Source organism: Tenebrio molitor, unplaced genomic scaffold, assembly GCF_963966145.1.
Source record: "Tenebrio molitor unplaced genomic scaffold, icTenMoli1.1 SCAFFOLD_153, whole genome shotgun sequence".
Lineage (NCBI taxonomy): Eukaryota > Metazoa > Arthropoda > Insecta > Coleoptera > Tenebrionidae > Tenebrio > Tenebrio molitor.
In genome coordinates this window covers 1-20,972 of record NW_027184105.1, presented here as the reverse complement: position 1 = coordinate 20,972, position 20,972 = coordinate 1, and the positions used below count along the sequence as shown (strand labels likewise).

Below are 20,972 nucleotides of genomic sequence, written 5' to 3'. Positions count from 1 at the left end.
GACTCGGTTTACAATGCGAACCACGAGAAACGCCGACTGAAGCTGAAAATTTGGTGAGAACAGCCCGGAGTACGGGAAATGATACACAATCTTCCAACTAATCGTTTATTCAGATGTCAAACAATGAAAATAATGATATAATGAAAAAGAAAAACAACGAAGCCTGACTAGCCCTATGGCGTGTACAAATTTGAATAACCCTAACTCTTCGGAGGGTCCTCCGGGTCCCAGATATTCAACGAACGAGTACCGGCGAAACAGTAAAAAAAATTCCCTTCTTTAGCGAAGGAGGAAGGCCGACTGATCCTACGTAACGTCGCTATTCGGCTACTCCGCCCGCATAAGCGGAGAGGTCCTCCAAGTCTTCCTTCGCTCCAAAAAAAAAAATTGAAGTTAAGATGTTTTTCTCCGGTGAAGAACCACGCACAAAAAAATGTTCGGTGAGCGCGATACACAATTCCTGGCGAGGTCACTCACGGATTGATAATCGTTCGTGAATATAAAAACCCGACGGACTTGATAAGGAAATTTTTTCTTAAGTTAGTGGAACAAATTATAAATCCTAAACGCGATATATAATTTAAATGAATTTGATAGAACTAATCACCCGTCGAAATAATGAGTGACAATGGAAATTTGACTATAGTTAAATACAAACGCTCAATTAGTTCGACGGAGTGACAAAATACAACCGAAAACTTGAGAAGCTACGGCCTGTAAAAAAATGGGGTGTCACCACTGCTCCGGACTTGCTGGTGGGTAGATCCGGCACCTTCCGGTGAGTCCGGGGACGACCTGGACTGACAGGACTCGACGAGATCCTGATCCGCAAAAGCGTTCGGTTTGGAACCTTCCGTAGTGAAGTCCTTGATCCGCTTGGCGATGTGGGCGGTGGTACTTTGACGAATCGTCTCCAACGGCCCTCGTGAACTCCACTACGTCGTCTCGTCGGCCCTGAAAATTCATTCGATCACTGTCCCCTTGACTCTCCCCAGGCACTGACAACACCACCGGCAAAAGGTCGTGAAAAGTCCTTCCGTCCCTGGTTCCCCCGATTTATACCTTCCACCCCCTCTATTCGCAGATTTTTCGGCGGAAGTCCGAGTACGTTTCCGTCGCGATGGATTCTAGAACATTCTAGAAAAATCGCGAAGATTTAAAAACGCGCGGCGATTTAAATCGTAACAGTACCTACTTTTTTAAATTCTAAACGAATGTGTAAGTATTTTAAAATAAACTGAAAAACTGAAAATACACACACACACACAGTTGTGTTGAAAGTTTTAAAGCGTTTTAAATTAACAAAAAGTTCAAATTCAAGCAAATATGTAAAGAAAAAACAATGTATAACTTCAAACAATTCAAACTTAACCTCACTTACACTATTTTAGAACAATAATTTGTCGATCAATAAATCGTATAAAAAATGGAATTAAGAACCATTATTTGGTATTAAAATAATCCTTGACAAAAGAATCATTTTGTGATGTTTAACTAGTTCCTACTTTTTGACCAATAATGACTGGTAATTGACCGATCAAGGACCGGTCAACTTTGACCAAAAATAAATGACCGGTCATTTATCCATCTCTAAAGTTAATTTTAAGTGGTAAGAACACGAGAACTTTAATGTATAAAAACAAAATATTTTGTAAATGCGGTTGAAATGTATAAGAAAAGATTGAAAATAAAAAATTTTAAATGAAAACATTTTTTTGTGATAGGATAATGGAAATAAATAAAATAAAATTCATAAATATAAATGGGTATTAATATAATGTTCACCAAATTAAATTATACACCCCTAGCACTGTCCTCCAAAAAATTAAATTAACATCAAAAATTCTTAGTGGACACCAAATAATGATACTTTGGAAAATGGGAACAGCGTCACCAAAATAGCAATGTTTCCTATTGTTTTACTGTTGCTTGCATTCTAAATGCTATATGTTTACCGATTTTACTAAATGTTCACCAAATGTGGAACGCTCACGTTACGGGCCTTTACTGCAAATATAAATATTCACGCTATCCATTTATATTAAGCACTTGCTCAAAAAAACTACTTTTTCGAAAACTGATAAAAAATGTTGACATTTTATGACCTAAATCGGTTGTCAAAGTGACTGTTTTTTGTTCACTGGACAAAATAAATGTGAATCCTGACTTTATTAAGTCAAATTATTTAATAACCTGATAACGATAATAAAGATTTATGGTATGTAGTTCGTTCTCGAAAAGGGGCAGGTATATAAATACAGCGAGTTTTCGAAATTCTACCTGCAACTTTGGTGGTGGATAACCATCTGTTTCCCATCATAAATCTTTGTTATTGTTTTCTTTACATTTTGATTTGAACATGTTAAATAATTTGACTTAATAAAGTCAGGATTCACATTTATTTTGTCTGGACTATACAATCTAGAACAAAAAAGACTTTTGTGTGCAACCGTACGCGAAATGAGCACTTCGCGTGCCTAGAGCAGGCCGTTGCCTTGACGACGGCCGTAAAAGTAAAAGTCATTTCAATATTTATTTATTATCACAATTACAACATATCTATCTCTATATTTGCCGTGTGATCTTACAAAATCTGGATTGGGTACAGTTAAAGTTTGATTTATGCCAGTTTTTGTGTCAGGAACGGCCGCTATTAGTACAGAATTTTCATCCGGTTTGAAGTTCCCGCCAATTTCAAATGGAGTGGTCGCCTGGGGTGCGTTCAGAAATGTGCTGTGGGAATAGGTAATGGTAAGGTAATGGTACATCCAAGGATTATGACGTCATTGCCGAGATGTGCCGCGGCAACATCACATTTGTGAACGGTTTGTTGCAATTTTGTGGTACTGGTAGGAGTGGGAGTTGTTCTATTCTATGGTTTGTGGTTATGTACAATTGTACATACGTATAAAATAAAATGTGGACATTGCCAATTGCGTTAGTTGCAGACTTTATTTTAAATTTAGCATCTGAAAGCGAAGAAGAAAGTAGTAATGATGATGAAGAAATAATAGCAACATTAGCAACTGTCATTGTGAGAAAAAAATACAAAACGAAACCTGCAAGAGTGCAGAACTATTTAGACACTGTCCAATTACAATGCAAAACAATTCCAGCAACACTTTCGTATTATTATTTTAAGTACTTAGTAACACAGTTTTTGACTTGTTTTTGTTCGTTATAAAATTTATTTTTTCCAACATTATTTTTTTTTCTCAAAAATTTCCTTATGTAAGGTAACAAATTTTTTATACTGGCGTTTAGACAATTAAAAGCGCTATCAGAATTAAGAAAAAAAATTGGGGGTTTCCATTTAAAAAAACTATCGATGATGTCATAACTCGGAAACAAATGACTGCTTGGAATTTTATTTTGTATTAAAATATGTATTTTTATAAACTAAAATTGATCTGTCCAAAGATTTTTTTGAAAAAAATTTTGTTTCATTTGTAATGAATTTATTCCATACTTTTGCCGTTCACTGTATAAGCCTTTTAAAACAAATATAAACTGAAGAAAATTATATAAATCAAATAAACTTTTTAAAACAAATACATATTACATTATTTTACTCCGTTCAACCTATATTATTTTATTAAATTAAAAAAATATAGGTAAAGGTAAAAAAATCACCAAATTGGCAATACATAGTCCTTAGCGACTTAGCCAGCCCCAGCTTATTATTGAGGCGCCAAAATGACGGTGAATTGACAGTTTATTATTATTATTGCGCATGTGCGGCAATTCTTCCCACACTCATGGACTCATGTAGCATGGTAGAGCTCGTGCCAACTCTCATGATCGATGACGCAGAAACCAAAAAGCGTACCGAAGCGGCTGTACTATTCGAACTAAAAACATCGGTAGCATTTTGTCACGCTTTACAGATTTGTGAGCTAATTTATGTTGATATTTATTTGGCTAGAAGCCGACAAGTCCTTAGATGATGTCGGACATTCTAATCCAAATCCTTGAACAGTGTAAAATGCAAATTTGCCGCCACCCTGAAAATTTGAACTAAACGACCAACGTTTTTACGTTTCACTTATCAAAATTGGGCTCCGCCTTCGCGCAGCTTTTGTCAAGGTCATCGATCATGACAGTTGGCACAAGCTCTAACTTGGGAACACCGTCAGGCAATCACCCAAACAATTCTGAACGCATGACAGATGACCATGTCTGCATTACCGGCAATTTACGAACGGCGCATGGCGACCTAGGTGCACCTGGGTACGATTTCTGAACGCACCCCTGATGATTCGATGATTGACGTATTGACGAGTCGGTAAAAAATATCGATCTAGAACAGACACGTATGAATTAGGTTAATTTTCCACCGGTCAAAAAGGGAAATATCTAGTAACTAGTAAGTAGTAACATATCCTGAATCATGAATGGCATCAACAGACATTTTGGTTTATTTGTCTCTTCGCACGGCATCTGATATTTCCACGATTAAAATAACCTAAAACTTATAACAGAATTTAACGTTTACCTGTCACAATAAATAAATTCCAGTAAATAGGTAAGCCAATGCAACATTATCCGACAGGGTTTTCACATTCTTCTTGTTACATCAGTCTCAAAGTCACTGTAACATTTTTTATATTGCTGTTTTGATTTTTCAGGTTTCAAATGCGACACTGCACAATTTATAATTTTTTTTTAACTCTGGATGAGTACACGAAACAAGAGCTGCATATTTGCGGTATAATCTTACAAATTCTGGATTGGTGACAGTAAAAGTTCGTTTTATGTCAGTTTTTGTGTCAGGAACGGCCACTATTAATACAGAATGTTCATCCTTGATGTCATCGATAGACATTTTGGTTAGTTCGTCATCGTCTCTTCGCATGGCTCCTAATATTCCCATGATTAAAATGACCTAAAAAAAGGGCAGATTATACAGCAAATTGATCTGGTCTCGTGTCAATACCTTACACTTTTTCACCTGATAACCAACTGATTTTTTTTCAAAAAAGGTACCAATTTCAGAAACTTCGTAACACCAATGCTATCCCGTATGTTCAGCGTGAGCTTCAACATTGAATATGTACTCCATAAAGTTGAACTTTTCACAGTTTTTGATTTTTCCATTAAATAAGCCAAAACAACATTCTCCGACACCGTTTTCACATTATTTTTATTACACCGCTCTTTAAAGTCATTGTAACACTTATCGTACTGCCGTTTGGACTTTTCTGGTATTAAATTGGACACTGCACAATCTGGGGAAGTAGACGGAACAAAAACGTTGTAATTTTTTTGCGACATTTTTCCAATTTTTCTCAAAATGAATTGTTTTATTTATGTCGTTTCCATAGCGACATGGCGACATGTAGGCCGACTTTATTTTTATTGACAGTGAAGGAAATTTTACTTGTTCATTTTATAACAAATTTTCGGGTTGCACACAAAATGTTGTGTACACCTCGGCTACGAAATCCTTTGACGACCTCGAGATTGTCTTGTCTCGGCCGCAAAGCGGCCTTGACGACAATTTTTCTCTCGGTTCGTCAAAGTAGGATTTCGCAGCCTTGCTATACAAATAACTATTATGTCCGATCGGGCGAATTTTGCCTACTTATGGACTAGTTTTTAGGGCGTAATTCAGTATATTATAGCCCCGGGCTGTAAACGTTTTTATGGCCCTTGTTTATGCCGTTACTACAGTAACAACAATAACTGGCTTATTCCACCTTCCTGATTTTTGTGTCGTTATTTTAAAATTGAATCTACATAAATTATTATAAAATTCAAAACTTCGACGGGACATAAAATTTTGTATGTACCACGGGCATAATTGGCGTTTGTGGCCCTTACCGTGTTATGTCACGCCGCGGGCCACAGACGCCTTCATTACGCCCTTAATACATAAATAACTATTACGTTCAGCAATTTTTGATTAAAGAAGAGGTCACTATTTCCCAAAATCTTAGTTTTATATTCCAAATAGGCCAGTATCACACTTTCAGACACGTTCTTTAATTTCTTAGAGCCACACCAATTCATGAAATCCTTCTAAGCAGATTCATATTGTCTAGAAGGCTTTTCCGGGATAAGACTAGAAACTGTATTTCGTGCCGTTTCTAATACATCCAGAGGCAGATCATCTTCATCAATTTCGGAACTCATTTTTGTTTTTTCTTCTTTCTTTTATTAAACACCAGTAATTCCCCTAAAATCGTAACCAAACCTTACAAAATTAGAAATTAGAAGTTACATCGTTTGTTTGACGGTTGCTATCATTATTAGTTGGTCAGAGTATTCCAAATTTAAAATATCAAGATAATTGTAGACAAAAAAATGTTTGACTTTCCGCTAATGTGGAGCTGTGCAGTTTTCGAAAAAACGTTTGCTGATACTCGATTGCGAAATTCTTTTGCATTCTATGTCCTTATTGTGAGGAGACCTAATAAAACGTAGATTCTTCTTACAATTGATATACAATATAAAATTCAGGCGACCCCTCCTTACAAAAATACTGAAGGTGTAGAGTTTGCATCAAATTTTCTTCAAATAGAAATTAGGAATATTTGGCGTTTATTTTATTTATCGTGAGAAAATAATGATGCAAAATATTGTCTTAGAAAAGTAGCGTTATCGCGGAGTAAAATAATATTTATTTTTTGCAATTTTTGTTCAAAAAGAGCAACGCTTTGATCTGAAAATTATAAGGTAAGGAATGCGGTTGCTGTATTGAACAAAATTAGAAGGGTTTTATCATCTTAAGAATTATTCAAAACTTTTTTCAACAAGTTCTTACTTGCTTCACGGCATACTCTCTGCAACGCTTTGGAGTCGGAATGCTTTAATTATGAGACACTCTGTATGAGAGGCTAATAAGAAGTCTAAATCTGAGTATCCATTTGAAATTGAATATACAGGATGTTCTCGAAGTTGACGCGTTCCTTGTAACACGAGGTACTACACATTATTCTTAAAAATTTTAGCCTAAATCTTCTTAGTAAAATGTTTGTATTAACGGAGATAATCGATTGTATATTTTTATTGTTTTCTAAAATTTTAAGTCCGGTCCTGTCCATTTCTCCGCTGTACTAGATTAATAATTAACCTGGCCCAGAATGGTGTCTTTCCGGAAATCGCTCTCTGGACGCTGCAGATGCATTCTGATAACATTGCCCATGCATTTGCAACATATCTGTGAGCTCATTATTTTCCTAATAATAAAGCCATTTCGAATAATTAGATGACAACTCTGACAGTAGTTTTGATTAACGTCCATGCTCATTTGATTTTTTTTTGTCAATTCCAATTTCTAACAAATCAGCGCAAATTTGAGCAGGACCGGTTTCAAAAATTTCAAAAAAATTAACTTATTGTATCTTCATTGCCGTACACATTTTACTAAGGTGATTTTGGCTAAAATTTTTTAGAACAACGCATACTATCACATGTTAAAAGGAACACCTCAACTTCGAAAACACCTGTAGTATAAAATATAGTAAACATTTAGTATTTTTGTGAGACAAAGAGTTTTTTTTACTGCATGAATATAAGACACTAACAAAAATTAAAATTATCTGGTTATCATTTCAGAATTAAATATGGAATACAATTTGGTGAACATATAGCATTTTTAGGCAACAAAAATTATTTTTAGTAGCAAATAATATAAGAAACTAGCAGGATGTCAATATCTGGTTATCGCTCTAGGATTATGTATGGTCTTAATTTTGGTGAGCATTTAGTATTTTTGGGAAACGAAAGTATTTTTTTGTATGAATAAATTTGGTAAATTTGGTAAACAGTTAAATACCACCCAATATAAATCATAATATGCACATTCTAAAATCTAGCAGGCCAAGGAAGTACCGTCCACAAGCCAACAGATGGCGCATTTTTCAAGAACCAAAAATTTAATAGGGAGTTTGCGTTCTATATAGTTTATTTTGTGTATGAACGGAACCATAGAGAAAATAAAATACTATAGAATGAAAAGTCCCTAATAAATTTTTGGAAAATCGTTTAGCGCACCCTCACCGCACCGCAAGAGGGTGTTTTGAAAAGTCAAAAATTTAAAATCAAAGTAATCTCAATAATCTAAAAATCAGTCAAAACAGTGTCAATCTTTATGTCACTATCTTGTAATTCAAAATGAGCCTAAGATTGCTAAATTTGTTGTTGAGAGAATCAAGCAAAATTTATATAGAAAACAATCAACAAATTGAAAGAAAAATAATACTTCAAGACCAAGAGATTACACCATTATTTGATACACCTCATCTTATTAAAGGAATTAGAAATTATCGGATAACAAAAGATTTGGTTTGGGAAGTAAACGAAGAAATTTTAAGTGTGAAATTGGACCATATTGTGAAGGTTTATCTTTATGATTCAGCGTGGGGCGAATTAAGATCCCTCCACAAAATTACGGACATGCAGATAAGATCCAAAAGATGTCCTATGCAACTCAAGTTTTGAGTCGTCATAATCATGAATTCATGATTAATTCAACTATCATGCTATTAGTTAACTGTGGTAATTTCTAATAACATTGTTGTTAATAATCTAATATATATTTTAACTAACAGATAGAACAAACCTAAATGATGAAGACTTGGGAACTGCAAAAACAATAACTTTTTTGACAAACTCTTTGATAATAATCTGGAGGGAGGAACATGTCGTCCACGTTGCGAGAAACCTCTTGCTTGTGGAGTTTAGAAAAATCCGGGGCACACAAAATTTTGGCAGGAAGCAGTCCTACACTTACGCAATATGTACCTAAGTAGTTATGATGGGGGGGTTCTGGGACAGTTCGATGGCGTGTCCATCCGCAGCTAATGGTAAGGTGACCTCAAGGTCGCGAAGAAGTCGATCGTCAATGACCAGAGGCTGAAGAAGTTCTTGCAGCCGAAGAAGTGGTCAACAATGACCAGAAGCTACGTCACAGTGGCCGTTACCACACCCAAAAAAGGGCGTGGCCCCAGGTGTAATTAAAGGTGTTTTTGAGATGTTTCCAAAACAGGTGAAAAAAATTATTTTTACCTGTATTACCTGTACAGGTAATTACACCTTGTCCTGTGACGTATTATTTGAAGGTCGGGTGCGGTTAGTGCGCGTGTACTAATGAAAAAAAGTTTTTGTTGAACTGGTCGGGATTCGAACCACGTAGTTGCGATTGCGAATACGGATGCATGATCCACTGAGCTACAAAGTGTTTGCACCTTGCGTATGTGATTATTGGGTATATAAGATCGAGTTTAGCCTGGATGAGCTTAGCCTCTATCATATTTCCTTTTTGTTTTTTTTAAGAATAAAACACAAAGCGTATAAATTGGAAATATTTATTTAAAAAAATAATAAATAAATAATTTAATTTAAAAAAATTATTTTCTTATTTCTCCACATTAACGAGGTAGTTGATTGATCTTCTTAAAAATTTGCTTATATTTATCTTCCATGTGAGATTTATCTATAATTCGATCTATGTCTGTTTGCGTAAGTTGTCGAGGATTATCTAAAACAGCAAATACTTTTCTCAATTCATCACGTTGTATAGGTTGTTTGATTAGCTCGTTTCGTAATTGAAACCTTAAAGCATCTTTTTCACTTATTTTTGTGTTAACCATCTCGATCGACAACTTATTAGAAAATGACATTTTTGAAGATGGATTTCTGTAATTATATATGTTTGAAATTATTTATGATTATAAAAAAATAATAATAATTTGTAACAATTTATTTTCATCACAATTTTTATAAAAAACCCTTAATGTTATCAATATGAAGTAAAATATTTGTTGGCATTTCAAGTTCTTGCATTTTTTCGTATACGGGTTGAATAATTTCTTCTTTATACCATTGTTGATGATCATCATTATCTGTGTTGGATTTTAGATTTTTCAGTATGATTGTTTTCGAGAATCTTTGTATGTTTGGCATACATGTTAGACAGACCAATTTAATTTCGAATCGTGATATAGGTTTCCAATTAAATTTTTCCAATGACCTTTCTAGAAGACGTATTATGTTCTTACTTCCATACCAGATGTATTGATTATCTTCAACATGTATTGCATCCCAAGGATCAAATTTATTATGGAATTGAAGTTTTAATTTCACTTGACAGGTTTCTGAAGTTATGTGAACATTTCTTTCTTTCATTTTTAGATTCACAATGTCAGTACAATTTTGACTACCCATTTGTGTAATTTCTTGTTAATGTTGCTTTAACCGTTGTCTTCACACAAATAGTATACCTACTATCTGATCCCACACAGATATATACATTTGCTTAAGAAGAAGAATGAGAAGAAGGAGGAAAATAACTACTTGGAACATGTTTAAATCCTTGAAATTTAATTATTTCCTTCATGGCACAAGACATGCAAAGTCTTCCTTCCATATCGGTTTCACCTTTGCATCTCGGACATTTACTTTGAACAGGAATAGGCATAGTAGTAGTTTTCTCTAATTAGATTTATATACAAAAAACAAAGTTTCAAATGGTCCTTCTTGCAATATATAATAATTTCAACACTTTCACATAAACAAGCTATTGAATTAAATTTCTGGTTACGGTAAAATAATTGTTTTCGATAAGACAGTTGTTCCAGTTCGTAATGACCACAACTTTTTTTAAACAATTTTTGTTTTATCAATCCAACTGTTGTGAGTTGAATCAAAACCCAACCATTTCACGAAGACTTTATTGTTCTTTCTTCTTAATATTTTTTCTACTAAATATACATCTGGATGTTTGACTTTTTGTAATTGTTGTTGATAGAAACAACCCTTAATATCCTGTTTTTGATAATCTTGTAATAGATATGTGTTTGGATTTGTTAATAGGATTTTTTTTTTATGGTAAAAATTTCAGTTGACCAATTTGGCATGTACTTCTTATCAAAAACTCCTCTAGTTTTTGAAATTCGTACATGATCACCTACATGAAATTTTGAGGATAAATTTACAATTTTTATGCGATTATAAACAGTGTTTAAAAGTTTCTTTTCATGTTTCTTTTTAACTTCAGAGGGTTTCATACCGATCGTTCTATGTTTTGAATTATTATATTTTTGTACGATATTATCCAATAAATTAATCCATCTATAATGTGCGTGATAGTTAAATTCTTTCCACATTAAGTTTTTCAATGTTCTATTAACTCTTTCTACGATCGATGCTTTTTTTTCACTATATGTATTGTAATGATTAATATTGTATTTTTTCATTAATAATTGAAATGTTTTGTTGAAAAATTCTTTTCCCATATCAGTTTTTAGGTTGCTGTTGTTTGAAAACTTTTTCCATATTTTCAACAACTTCATAGCCAGTCTTCGTTTTTAATGGGAACGCCCATACGAATTTCGAGAAACAATTGATTACCACTAAAATATATTTAAAACCATTATTCTCACCTGAATATGGAATCATTTCAACTAAATCTGCTTGAAATAGATCATTTAATGATTTAACAATAACTCTACGTCTGGGAAAATTAATTCTAGCTTGGTTATGAATCTCATCGACCACTTGTTTTTTAATTTTATCCATTTTTCACTTTTTTACTCTATAATATTTGCTTCACGTAATTCTTCGATGATACTGATTATTTCGTTTCTATGATTAAAATTGCCTGCTGCCTGAGATGCTATTAATAAATGTAATCTTTCCACAAGTTCATTCGGGTCATCCCAATAGATTAAATCGATTGCATTTTTATTAACTTCTTTTGATAAACCTTGACCGGATGTTGATTGTTGCTCTTCCTCTTGTTCACGAGTTGTTAAAAATAACGGTGCAATAATGTTTTTATATTTTGCTAATTTGCTACCGTCTATTTGTTGATTGGCTTGATAATAACGTTTATGCGCATTTGTTTTCAGAATAATTTCTTTATATTGTTTGAGATCGTCTTTTGTGCCTTTATAGGTTTTCTTTTGTATAATTAAATCTTGATTAACAATCGATAATTTTGAATTACCTACTTTAAACGATTCAGAAGATGGGTCATATCTGACTCCATACTTATGATCGAATATATCTTCTACATCTTTGATCATATCATTAATATATTTTCTCGGTAATGCTTGCAATGGTTCTTCATCTTCTAACTCACCACTAATTTTTTGAAAGTTTAAATTTACTACCTCAGGTTGTTCAGATGATTGTGCCTCCTCTTTAATATTTTGTTGTATAGAACATGTAGGAATTTCTTTAACTTTCTTTTTCTCATCACCACCACTAACTATTATATTTTCAATATTTTCCAAATGTTTCGTTAGAGGTGATAACATTTTTTCTTGATCAAGTTCACCTTGTTTTAATAGATCCAATTTGTTCTTTATAATTTTCCGTTTGATAATAAGTCTTTTTTTTAATTCTTTATCTATCTTATGCATTCTCTGTTTTTTAACAGTTTTTTCTAATCTAATCAGGTGTGATCCGTTGTTTGAACTGGTTTTGAACAGGTCTGATCCGTTTTGGAACTGGTTTTGAACAGGTCTGATCCGTTTTGGAACTGGTTTGAACAGGTCTGATCCGTTTTGGAACTGGTTTTGAACAGGTCTGATCCGTTTTGGAACTGGTTTGAACAGGTCTGATCCGTTTTTGAACTGGTCTGAACAGGTCTGGTCCGTTTTTTTTTAATCTGATCGAGGGGGGGGGGTATAGCAATAGATTTAATACTTATGTATTGAAACCCATATTATAGGTTAATTTAAATTATATTTCATCTAAATAAATAAAATGATCGAAACCTTTACGATATCTTCCTTTATTAATATCGTTATCTTTGAAAATGCACATAAATCCAAACGGTATTTTCCAACATAAAGTACATAAATTTCGAAATTTTTCATATCTCATGTCTGTACCGATATGATCGTTATAAATGTGTTTTAAATTAAGTTCATCTTGTTTAAATATTACAAAAGTATTTGCATTATCTCTTATTAAATGTTTGGGTATTTTTGCATACGTTTGACATAGGTAAAAACAATCGATTTTATTGTGTCTTCCCATACTGAAGTATTCTCGTATAACAAATGAACAACGATGAGATATGGCCCGAAGGAGTATTAATTAAGCGTTTCATTTTTTTTCGAAACAAGAACACGGAGCAAATAAAAGCGCAATAAAAAATCTGAATGTGCATCATCGCTCAGGCAAGAATATAAAATCCATTAAAGTATTTTATCAAAATCCTCGTGGACTCCGAACTAAATTGAATGACTGTTACTTGTCGTGTTTGAGTGAAAACTTTGATGTGATTGTTCTGGTCGAAACATGGCTTCATGGTGGTATTTCTGATGCTGAAGTGCTGGATGACAGGTATGTGGTATATCGAAACGACAGAAATGTGAACAACAGTGGGAAAAGTATTGGCGGTGGTGTCTTAATTGCTGTTAAGAAATTTCTCACCTCCAATCGTTTGAGTGATTCCAACTCCTCCTTAGAAGATGTTTGGATTTCGCTACAGTGCTGTGACAATTCTTTTGTTTTTGGTGCAATCTATCTTCCGCCGGACGCCACAACTGTTAGTTATGCGAAACATGTCCAGGTTGTGAAAAATTTATTATATAATAATCGTCGCAGTACGTTTTTCATTCTAGGCGACTATAATTTGCCAAATGTGAAATGGATTAATGATAGTGATACTAATTTTTTGATATATACTAACGCCAATTCTGATAAGGACATCATAATCTGTGACAGTCTGTATTCCTGTGATTTCTGTCAATTTAATACTATAACTAATTGTAATGGTAATATCCTTGACTTGTGCTTCTCTAACTATGACTATATTAAGATTGAAAATTGTAATGAATTTAGCAAGACTGATGTGTTTCATCCACCATTCATGTTTGAAATAAGTGTTGATAATGTTTTTGTTGAAGATCTTTGTGACATTTTTTATGATTATTCTAATGCCGATTATGATGAAATCAACATACTCTTGTCTAATGTGAACTGGAACACCTTTGATTCCTGCAGTGACATTAATGAAGCTGTGAGCCTTTTTTATAATTATTTACACTTTGTCTGTGGTCTTTTTGTTCCTGTGAAGAGAAAATGTAAGAGCTCATTTCCTCCGTGGTTCGATCATGAGGTTCGTAGATTAATTCGCCGGAAGTCAACCTTGCATCGTCGCTATAAAATCAGTCACAATGCGAATGATTATGCTGCATTTGCTACAGTCAGAACACAATGCAAAGAAGCCCTGAAGAAATCATACAAAGATTACATAAAACGCACTGAAAATTTTATTACATCTGATCCGAAAAAATTTTGGAAATATATAAACGAACATACCAAATGTAACGAAATACCGAATCTCATGATCTATCACAATAACCCTGTATGTGGTAATGAGAATATTGTTAATACCTTTGCGGAACATTTTTCTTCTGTTTATGATGATATCGTCACCACACAACCTGCTTCTGCTTGTGACAATCCTGTCGGTTTGAGCGTTGATTTCAAAAACTTTGACTTTACTTCAGATAGTGTCTTTTATGAACTAACTAATCTCGACTGTAATAAAGGTGCTGGGCCAGATGGGCTGCCTCCATTTTTTTACAGAAATTGCTGTACATCGCTTACTGATCCTTTGTGGCGTATTTTTAAGTATTCACTCAACTCAGGTGTTTTTCCGAACTGCTGGAAATCAGCTCTTGTCACTCCAGTGTTTAAATCTGGCTCTAAACAAAACTTCGAGAATTACCGACCCATCAGTATTCTATCAGTTCCCGCCAAGATCTTTGAAAAGCTAGTTGCCAAACACTTGTCCGCTTCCTTCAAAACTGTTATCAGTCCATCACAGCATGGGTTTTTCGCTAATAGATCTACGGTAACCAATCATTTTGCCTTTGTTAATAATGTCTTTGAAGCATTTGAGGGCGGTTTTGATGTGCATTGCATTTATACTGATTTTTGCAAAGCATTTGACACTGTTAATCACAAGATCCTTTTGAATAAATTATATACGTACGGAGTACGCGACCCGTTCCTATCTTGGACATCTACCTACATTTCCAATCGAACTCAGCATGTTGTCCTTAAGGGTGTGAGGTCGTCTGCATACTGTAGCACGTCTGGAGTACCGCAGGGCTCTATTATCGGGCCATTATTATTCATAATCTTCATCAATGACATCACTGATAGTCTGACCTCGGCATCGCTGCTGTACGCGGACGATCTAAAAATCTATAAAATCATCAAAACGCAGCTGGATGTATTTGATCTTCAGGAGGATGTCAGAAGAATTGAAAACTGGTGCGCACGCAATGGTATGAAACTCAATGTTTGCAAATGCAAGGCAATGTGTTTCAGCAGGAAAACTGTGCCCTCCGTTCCTTATTATTCATTGGAAGGGGAGCAGCTGGAAATTATCAATGCCATCAAAGACCTGGGTCTTTTTTTCGATTCCAATTTATCGTTTCATGAACATTACGACTTCTTGATTTCTAGGGGAAGAAAAATGCTGGGATGTTTAAAAAGATGGACAGTGGATTTTAAGAACACCAGAGCGATTATAATATTATATAATTCCTTGGTCCGCTCAATATTAGAATACAATTGTGTTATCTGGTCACCTTTTTACGGTACTCACATTTCACGTATCGAGTCGGTACAGAACAATTTCTTGAAGTATTTGAAATATAAGCTGAGAACTCAAAATATCAATTTTGATGATTTGCACTCTGTAGCCGCTTACATGTCTTTGCCCTCACTTAAAACCAGAAGGGATTGTCACAAGCTGTGTTTTCTACATAAAATAATTAACTATAATGTTGATTCTTCTGATGCTCTGCTTCGTATCGGCTTTAATGTTCCTTTATGTAACCTCAGACACCCGAATTTGTTTCATGTTTACTGCCATAAACAAAATTACTCCTACAATTCACCCTTGAATAGTGCCCTTCGCCTGGCCAACTTTTACTGTAACGAGTTAGACTTCTGTGGAGTCTCGACAAATAAGTTCAAGAGTGACTGTAGGAGACTTCTGTGCAAGTGATGCATCTTGTTCCCACTTTTTGTTCTTGCTAATGCTCCATGTGTGTTTTCTTGTAATTGCTTTCTTGGCGTGAATAAACTAAACATCTTGTTTATCACAAGCAACATCATCAAAAATAAAAATCGAATCTGCTCGTGCATCCGAAGGACTTACAATATTTTCACTATTATTAAAACCGTAGTAACCAATACCTTTTATAGGTTTCAATAAATTTTCCAAATAGACATATTTGGATTGATACAGACTTTTCGAATAAACATAGACGTTTTTAAATTTTAACCCATTTGGATGTTCAATTAAACTTATGATGACATTGGTTTTACCACAGTTCGATGGACCAATAACTAAACATCTCATTGTTGATGGAAATAACAAACCATGCTTTACACAATCTTCTCGCACTAAATCATTGTTTTCAATATTCAATGAAGTTTTTTGTTTTATAATTCGCATCTTATTTTTTTGTTCTTTACACAGTTATGTGCAAACTAAAAATGAAAAAAAAAAATACATTGCTTGTTATAAATAAAAGACTATTTTATTGTTTCTTATATAAACACAAACACAGAAGCCATTTCCTTCCAAATCGGGTCTTTAGCGAGTGGAATGGTTTGAGTGAGGAAATTGTAAACGCATCCAACCCCAACATCTTCAAAAACAAACTTGATGCACACTTTGATGATGAAGTAGATAGATTTCGGTCTCAGCTCCAATTCTACATAATAATAATAATAATATAAATAATTATCTAAATTGATGGTTTCTATACTTACATTGATTGGTGAGCTGTATTGTTCATTGTCTTCTAACGTTTCATAACAAAATAAATCAAGGCTTTGTTTTCTTTGTCTTGAATTTTCTGCACAGAAGCAAAAATATTTGCTGCAAATGTGACAAAACCTTGTTCCACCAGACGTTTTATGATGTACGAGTTGCAACGTTGTTGGAACAATTTTCCTTCTTTGTTCCAACTCAATTGATTTCTTAAATCTGTCCCCACCTGTAAACACCTTATCCCACCAACCACTACATTTTATTTCTTTCAACTGGAATTATTCAATATGTAAGGTTTGAATAAAAATATACAATTCACGTAAATTAATTAAACCAAAAGAAGAGAAGATCTCAATCAAAATATCCCCAGGGTAAAGTGTCCGTGTAAAGATAGTTGACAATTCTTTTATCATCGTGGGGGCTTAAAGCAACTTTTTTTTGTTGAACGTTATAAACTTCATGCTTTTTTGAAACAATGGCATTTTGACAAATCTCGATTTGAGTATTGTTAAATAAACAGTCGAAATAATCATTGAAACTGATTTGTTTCATAGCAGAGCTTTGTATACCCTTTGCCTTTTTGATAACTCCTAAATTTGAAATACAATTTTCTATTTGTTTTTTATCAACCAATTTAGCTTTTAATTTATCTATTTGCTCATTCTTTTCCTGATCGCTCACTAATAATTTTAATGTATACATTTTTGAACGTAAACCAATGAAGTGGGTCATAATGATACCATTATTTTCATCCTTCATTAATCCAACCACTTTTTTATTTTTTTGAGGAATTTGATATATATTATTTTGACTATAATCTGATGTGTCAAATCTATTAATATCTTCTTTAATGTGTTCATATATATCATGATCAAGAAATTGGTAAATTAAACTGTCAGTGTCAGTATACAATAGTTTAGCACTATTTCCAAATTTATTTAATATGTAGTTGTAATGAAAATCGTACAAGATTGTTTTTGACATGTCTAAAATAGACATTCCAACATAAATCGGTTTATTAAAATTTACTTTTAATTTTCTAAGTTCTATTATAAGTAACCATATCTTTATCGAAAATTATACAGCTATGAAAGTTTGGTTGAGAAATATAGTAATTAGCACCAAATCTACCCCCCCATCTAGTCACCAGTTTAACAATCCTATATTTCTTTACATTTTCAATCATTTTTCCAAACGAAGCATTGATTAATAATTTGAAAAAATGTTTCCCAAATTCATGCACACATGATTTTCGCAATTCTATATTTACATCAATAAATTTTTTCAGCCAAGGTGATTGTTTAAATTTTAAGCATCTATGTATTTTTTAAGTTTTAAACCTAAATTAAGAGCTTGTTGAAGATTTCTATAGTGAATAATATATTTCTTTTTATCATATAATGTTGTTAACAATTTTGGATTATTTGAATCGGAAACAGGTGGAACTAAATGTTGAGGACATAATGGTAAATCTTTATGCGTGTTAAACAGTTCTTTAGGATAAGAAAGTTCTACCTCAAAAATGTATCCGTAATCACTATCTTCAGGAAGATTTAAAACATTCTCACGATAAATATCTATATCTTCAATCCAATGAAAGTCTGCAAAAGGTAGAGGATAACGCATCGCTGTACCATACAGATTATTAACATCAAAATACATGAGGTAACTAACGGGTTCATTAGGATTGAAATTTTTACCCATGTATTTGTTATTAGCTTTTGCATAGCGATTGGAGCATTGTGAAACACCACCTCTTATCCCTTTTTCTATAAACATAATCATGTCCACATCAGTTAATAATTCTAATTCTACCTCAGTCATTTTTAACATACTGTCAAATGCAAAACCTGGTGCAGTGTAGTAGTGGAGACAATCTAATTGATATGTTTCTAAACATTGCATCCTAAAGTTTTCAAATATGTCTGCAAGAAGTAAGACATCAGTTTTCAAGTACAATTCAGCATATTCTTGTATCGTTTTGATATCAAATTGCTTCCATACATTAACAGCATGATTGTAGTCTTCACAAGAAATTTGAGTGTTGTTAATTTTACTATAAAATTTTTCTTGGGGTGGTAAGTGAGTATCATTTAATTTTTCCCAAGAGTCGAGATATTCATAGGGAAAGACACCTTTTCGTACAACTAAATTAAATTCACGATCATTGGGGTAATATTTTCTGGTAATAACTTTTTGGTTATCAGTCAAAATCGAAGACAATGTATCAAGACTACTAGACATAAATCGATAAGAGTCCAAAAATCTAAAGTTTATGTTGGTATTTTGCACATATTTTGTAAAGGAAATATATTTTTCCTTATTTAGAGGTAGCAAATTTATATTTCCATCAATTTCAGTGGCAAGTGCTTTAATTATAAAATGACTGTCATAACCAGACAAATTGTGAAATAGTACTGGTATAGTATATGAATCTTTATAATTAATATTACAAGAATTGTGTGCTGCACCCCTAAAATTTCCGGTAAGATGACAATGGTCTTTTACTTTTACATCAGAATTAACAAATGGTTTACTACAGATGTGACATTTTAAAGAATGTAAAAAGTTATTTTGTTCATCAGAGGATAAAGGTTTTAATGGGACAATATTTGAAAAAATTGAATTTAATTGTTTTGCAATTTTTGCAAGTTCTCGAACAAACCATACAATACAATCTTTACCTGTGAAGGTATTAAATTTTGAAATGGAATTGTCGTAAGAACAATGAAGATAATATGCTATGCAAAATGGTTTATGTATTTGATATATTTCAGTTTTACTTATATTTTTATTATCATTATAATTCAGAAGAATACTTTCAATATCAGCGTAAATGGCAAAAGGTACCTGTATTTTATTTTTAAAATTTGTAAATTTCATGATTTTATTGTTTTCGTTAGGAAGAATCATTTTAGTTTCATTTAAAACTTTACAATCATCTAAATGTTTTTTCAATACACCTTCATTCAAAAAGCGATTTAAACATCTTTCACATAACCATTTCTTCTTTTTAACATTACCCACTTGCTTACTAATTAAACGTCATAAATTATTTATATATGTGAAATGGAATATAGTCTTGTTTGTTTCTTGTTTCTCATCATCATCATCATCATCATCATCATCCCCGCTCGTAAAATCCATATGATCTCTGTGAGTATTTTTGCTGCTAACTCCATCAGTTAAATCTTTTGAAAACATAAGTAAATTTATACGTGGTGAGAAATCAGTCTTACTCAAAAGTAAAGGTAAAATTTCCTTTTTTTCTATTGTAAAAACATTTATAGCCAATTTATTCATGATTTCAAATTTAGGAATATCCTTTAAAGCCATGGGAAATGAAATATTATCAAATTTTAAAACATTACTAAAATGAGGATATGATGATACTCTAGAAACGTTTTTATTTTTTACAGCTGGATACAAAGCGCATACAACTGACCATAGAAAACAATACTCATCATTATTTTTAATATTTATGACACTTTTCGTGTTTTGAATAAAGGTGGGTAAATCACAATAAGTTGAAAAACCAACTTTTATCGGATTATATTTATTTATATTAACTTTTAAGTATAAGATTTCATATAATGCCCAACCACTATCTTTTTCTTGAAAATCTTCAAGTTTAGTTAAAATTTTATCATTTACATACACTTTATAGGTACCATTCGTTTAAATTTGTATTTTGATCAATAACACCATTTTTAGTTGAAAAATATTTAAAGGATGTTTCTGCGTTTCTTGGTTTAACAAACAATCCAGCAAAAACAACATTTACTTTTAACAAAGACGTTCTTACTTCTTTTTTAATTCTTAGAGAAAAACTTCGAAAAGCTTTTTTAAGAAATTCGTTTGGGCTTTTAATTTTCAAGTTTGTTATAACACCCGTTTTAATTCTACCTTTAAAACATGATTCAACATCTTGCCAAATTAGTTCTTTGTTTTTTAAATATTTAATTTCACCAAATTTAGGTTTAACATTTTGAAGATATTTTTTCAACATAGATAGATCTGATTCAATTTTGTTAAAACTTTTTACACGGTCACTTCTATTTTTAACACATTTGTTAAGAATTAAAATGGTTTTTCTTAAATAATTAACATATTTATGATACTCTTCTTTTGTTTTAATTAATCTACTCACCAGTTCAATATTTTTCAAAATATTGGTGGAATAAGCTTCAACGACTTGGGAACTCATTTC

The 20,972-nt window shown here is 32.8% G+C and overlaps 1 protein-coding gene and 1 long non-coding RNA gene across 3 annotated transcripts; both read right to left on the bottom strand.

Moving 5' to 3' along the window:
* Nucleotides 1-1,757: 1,757 nt before the first annotated feature.
* LOC138140708 (uncharacterized) lies at nt 1,758-6,217 on the bottom strand. 2 transcript variants are annotated; one of them, XR_011162711.1, is made up of 2 exons: nt 4,937-6,217; nt 1,758-4,885 (listed from the first exon to the last, which is right to left on the bottom strand). It is a non-coding gene; the product is annotated as an uncharacterized lncRNA (long non-coding RNA). The 2 variants fall into 2 exon arrangements; XR_011162712.1 differs by having other exon boundaries at nt 4,942-6,217.
* A 10,287-nt stretch (nt 6,218-16,504) lies between these two features.
* On the bottom strand, nt 16,505-20,934 carry LOC138140707 (uncharacterized). The gene is made up of 2 exons (XM_069061693.1): nt 16,762-20,934; nt 16,505-16,703 (listed from the first exon to the last, which is right to left on the bottom strand). Exon 1 carries the CDS (start codon nt 19,673-19,675, stop codon nt 18,071-18,073), a length of 1,605 nt encoding a protein of 534 aa, XP_068917794.1. The 5' UTR covers nt 19,676-20,934; the 3' UTR covers nt 16,505-16,703; nt 16,762-18,070.
* Nucleotides 20,935-20,972: the final 38 nt, after the last annotated feature.

Excerpts from the sequence above, each read along its gene's own strand:
- LOC138140707 (XM_069061693.1), bottom strand. The coding sequence starts at position 19,675 with ATGATTCTTCCTAACGAAAACAATAAAATCATGAAATTTACAAATTTT.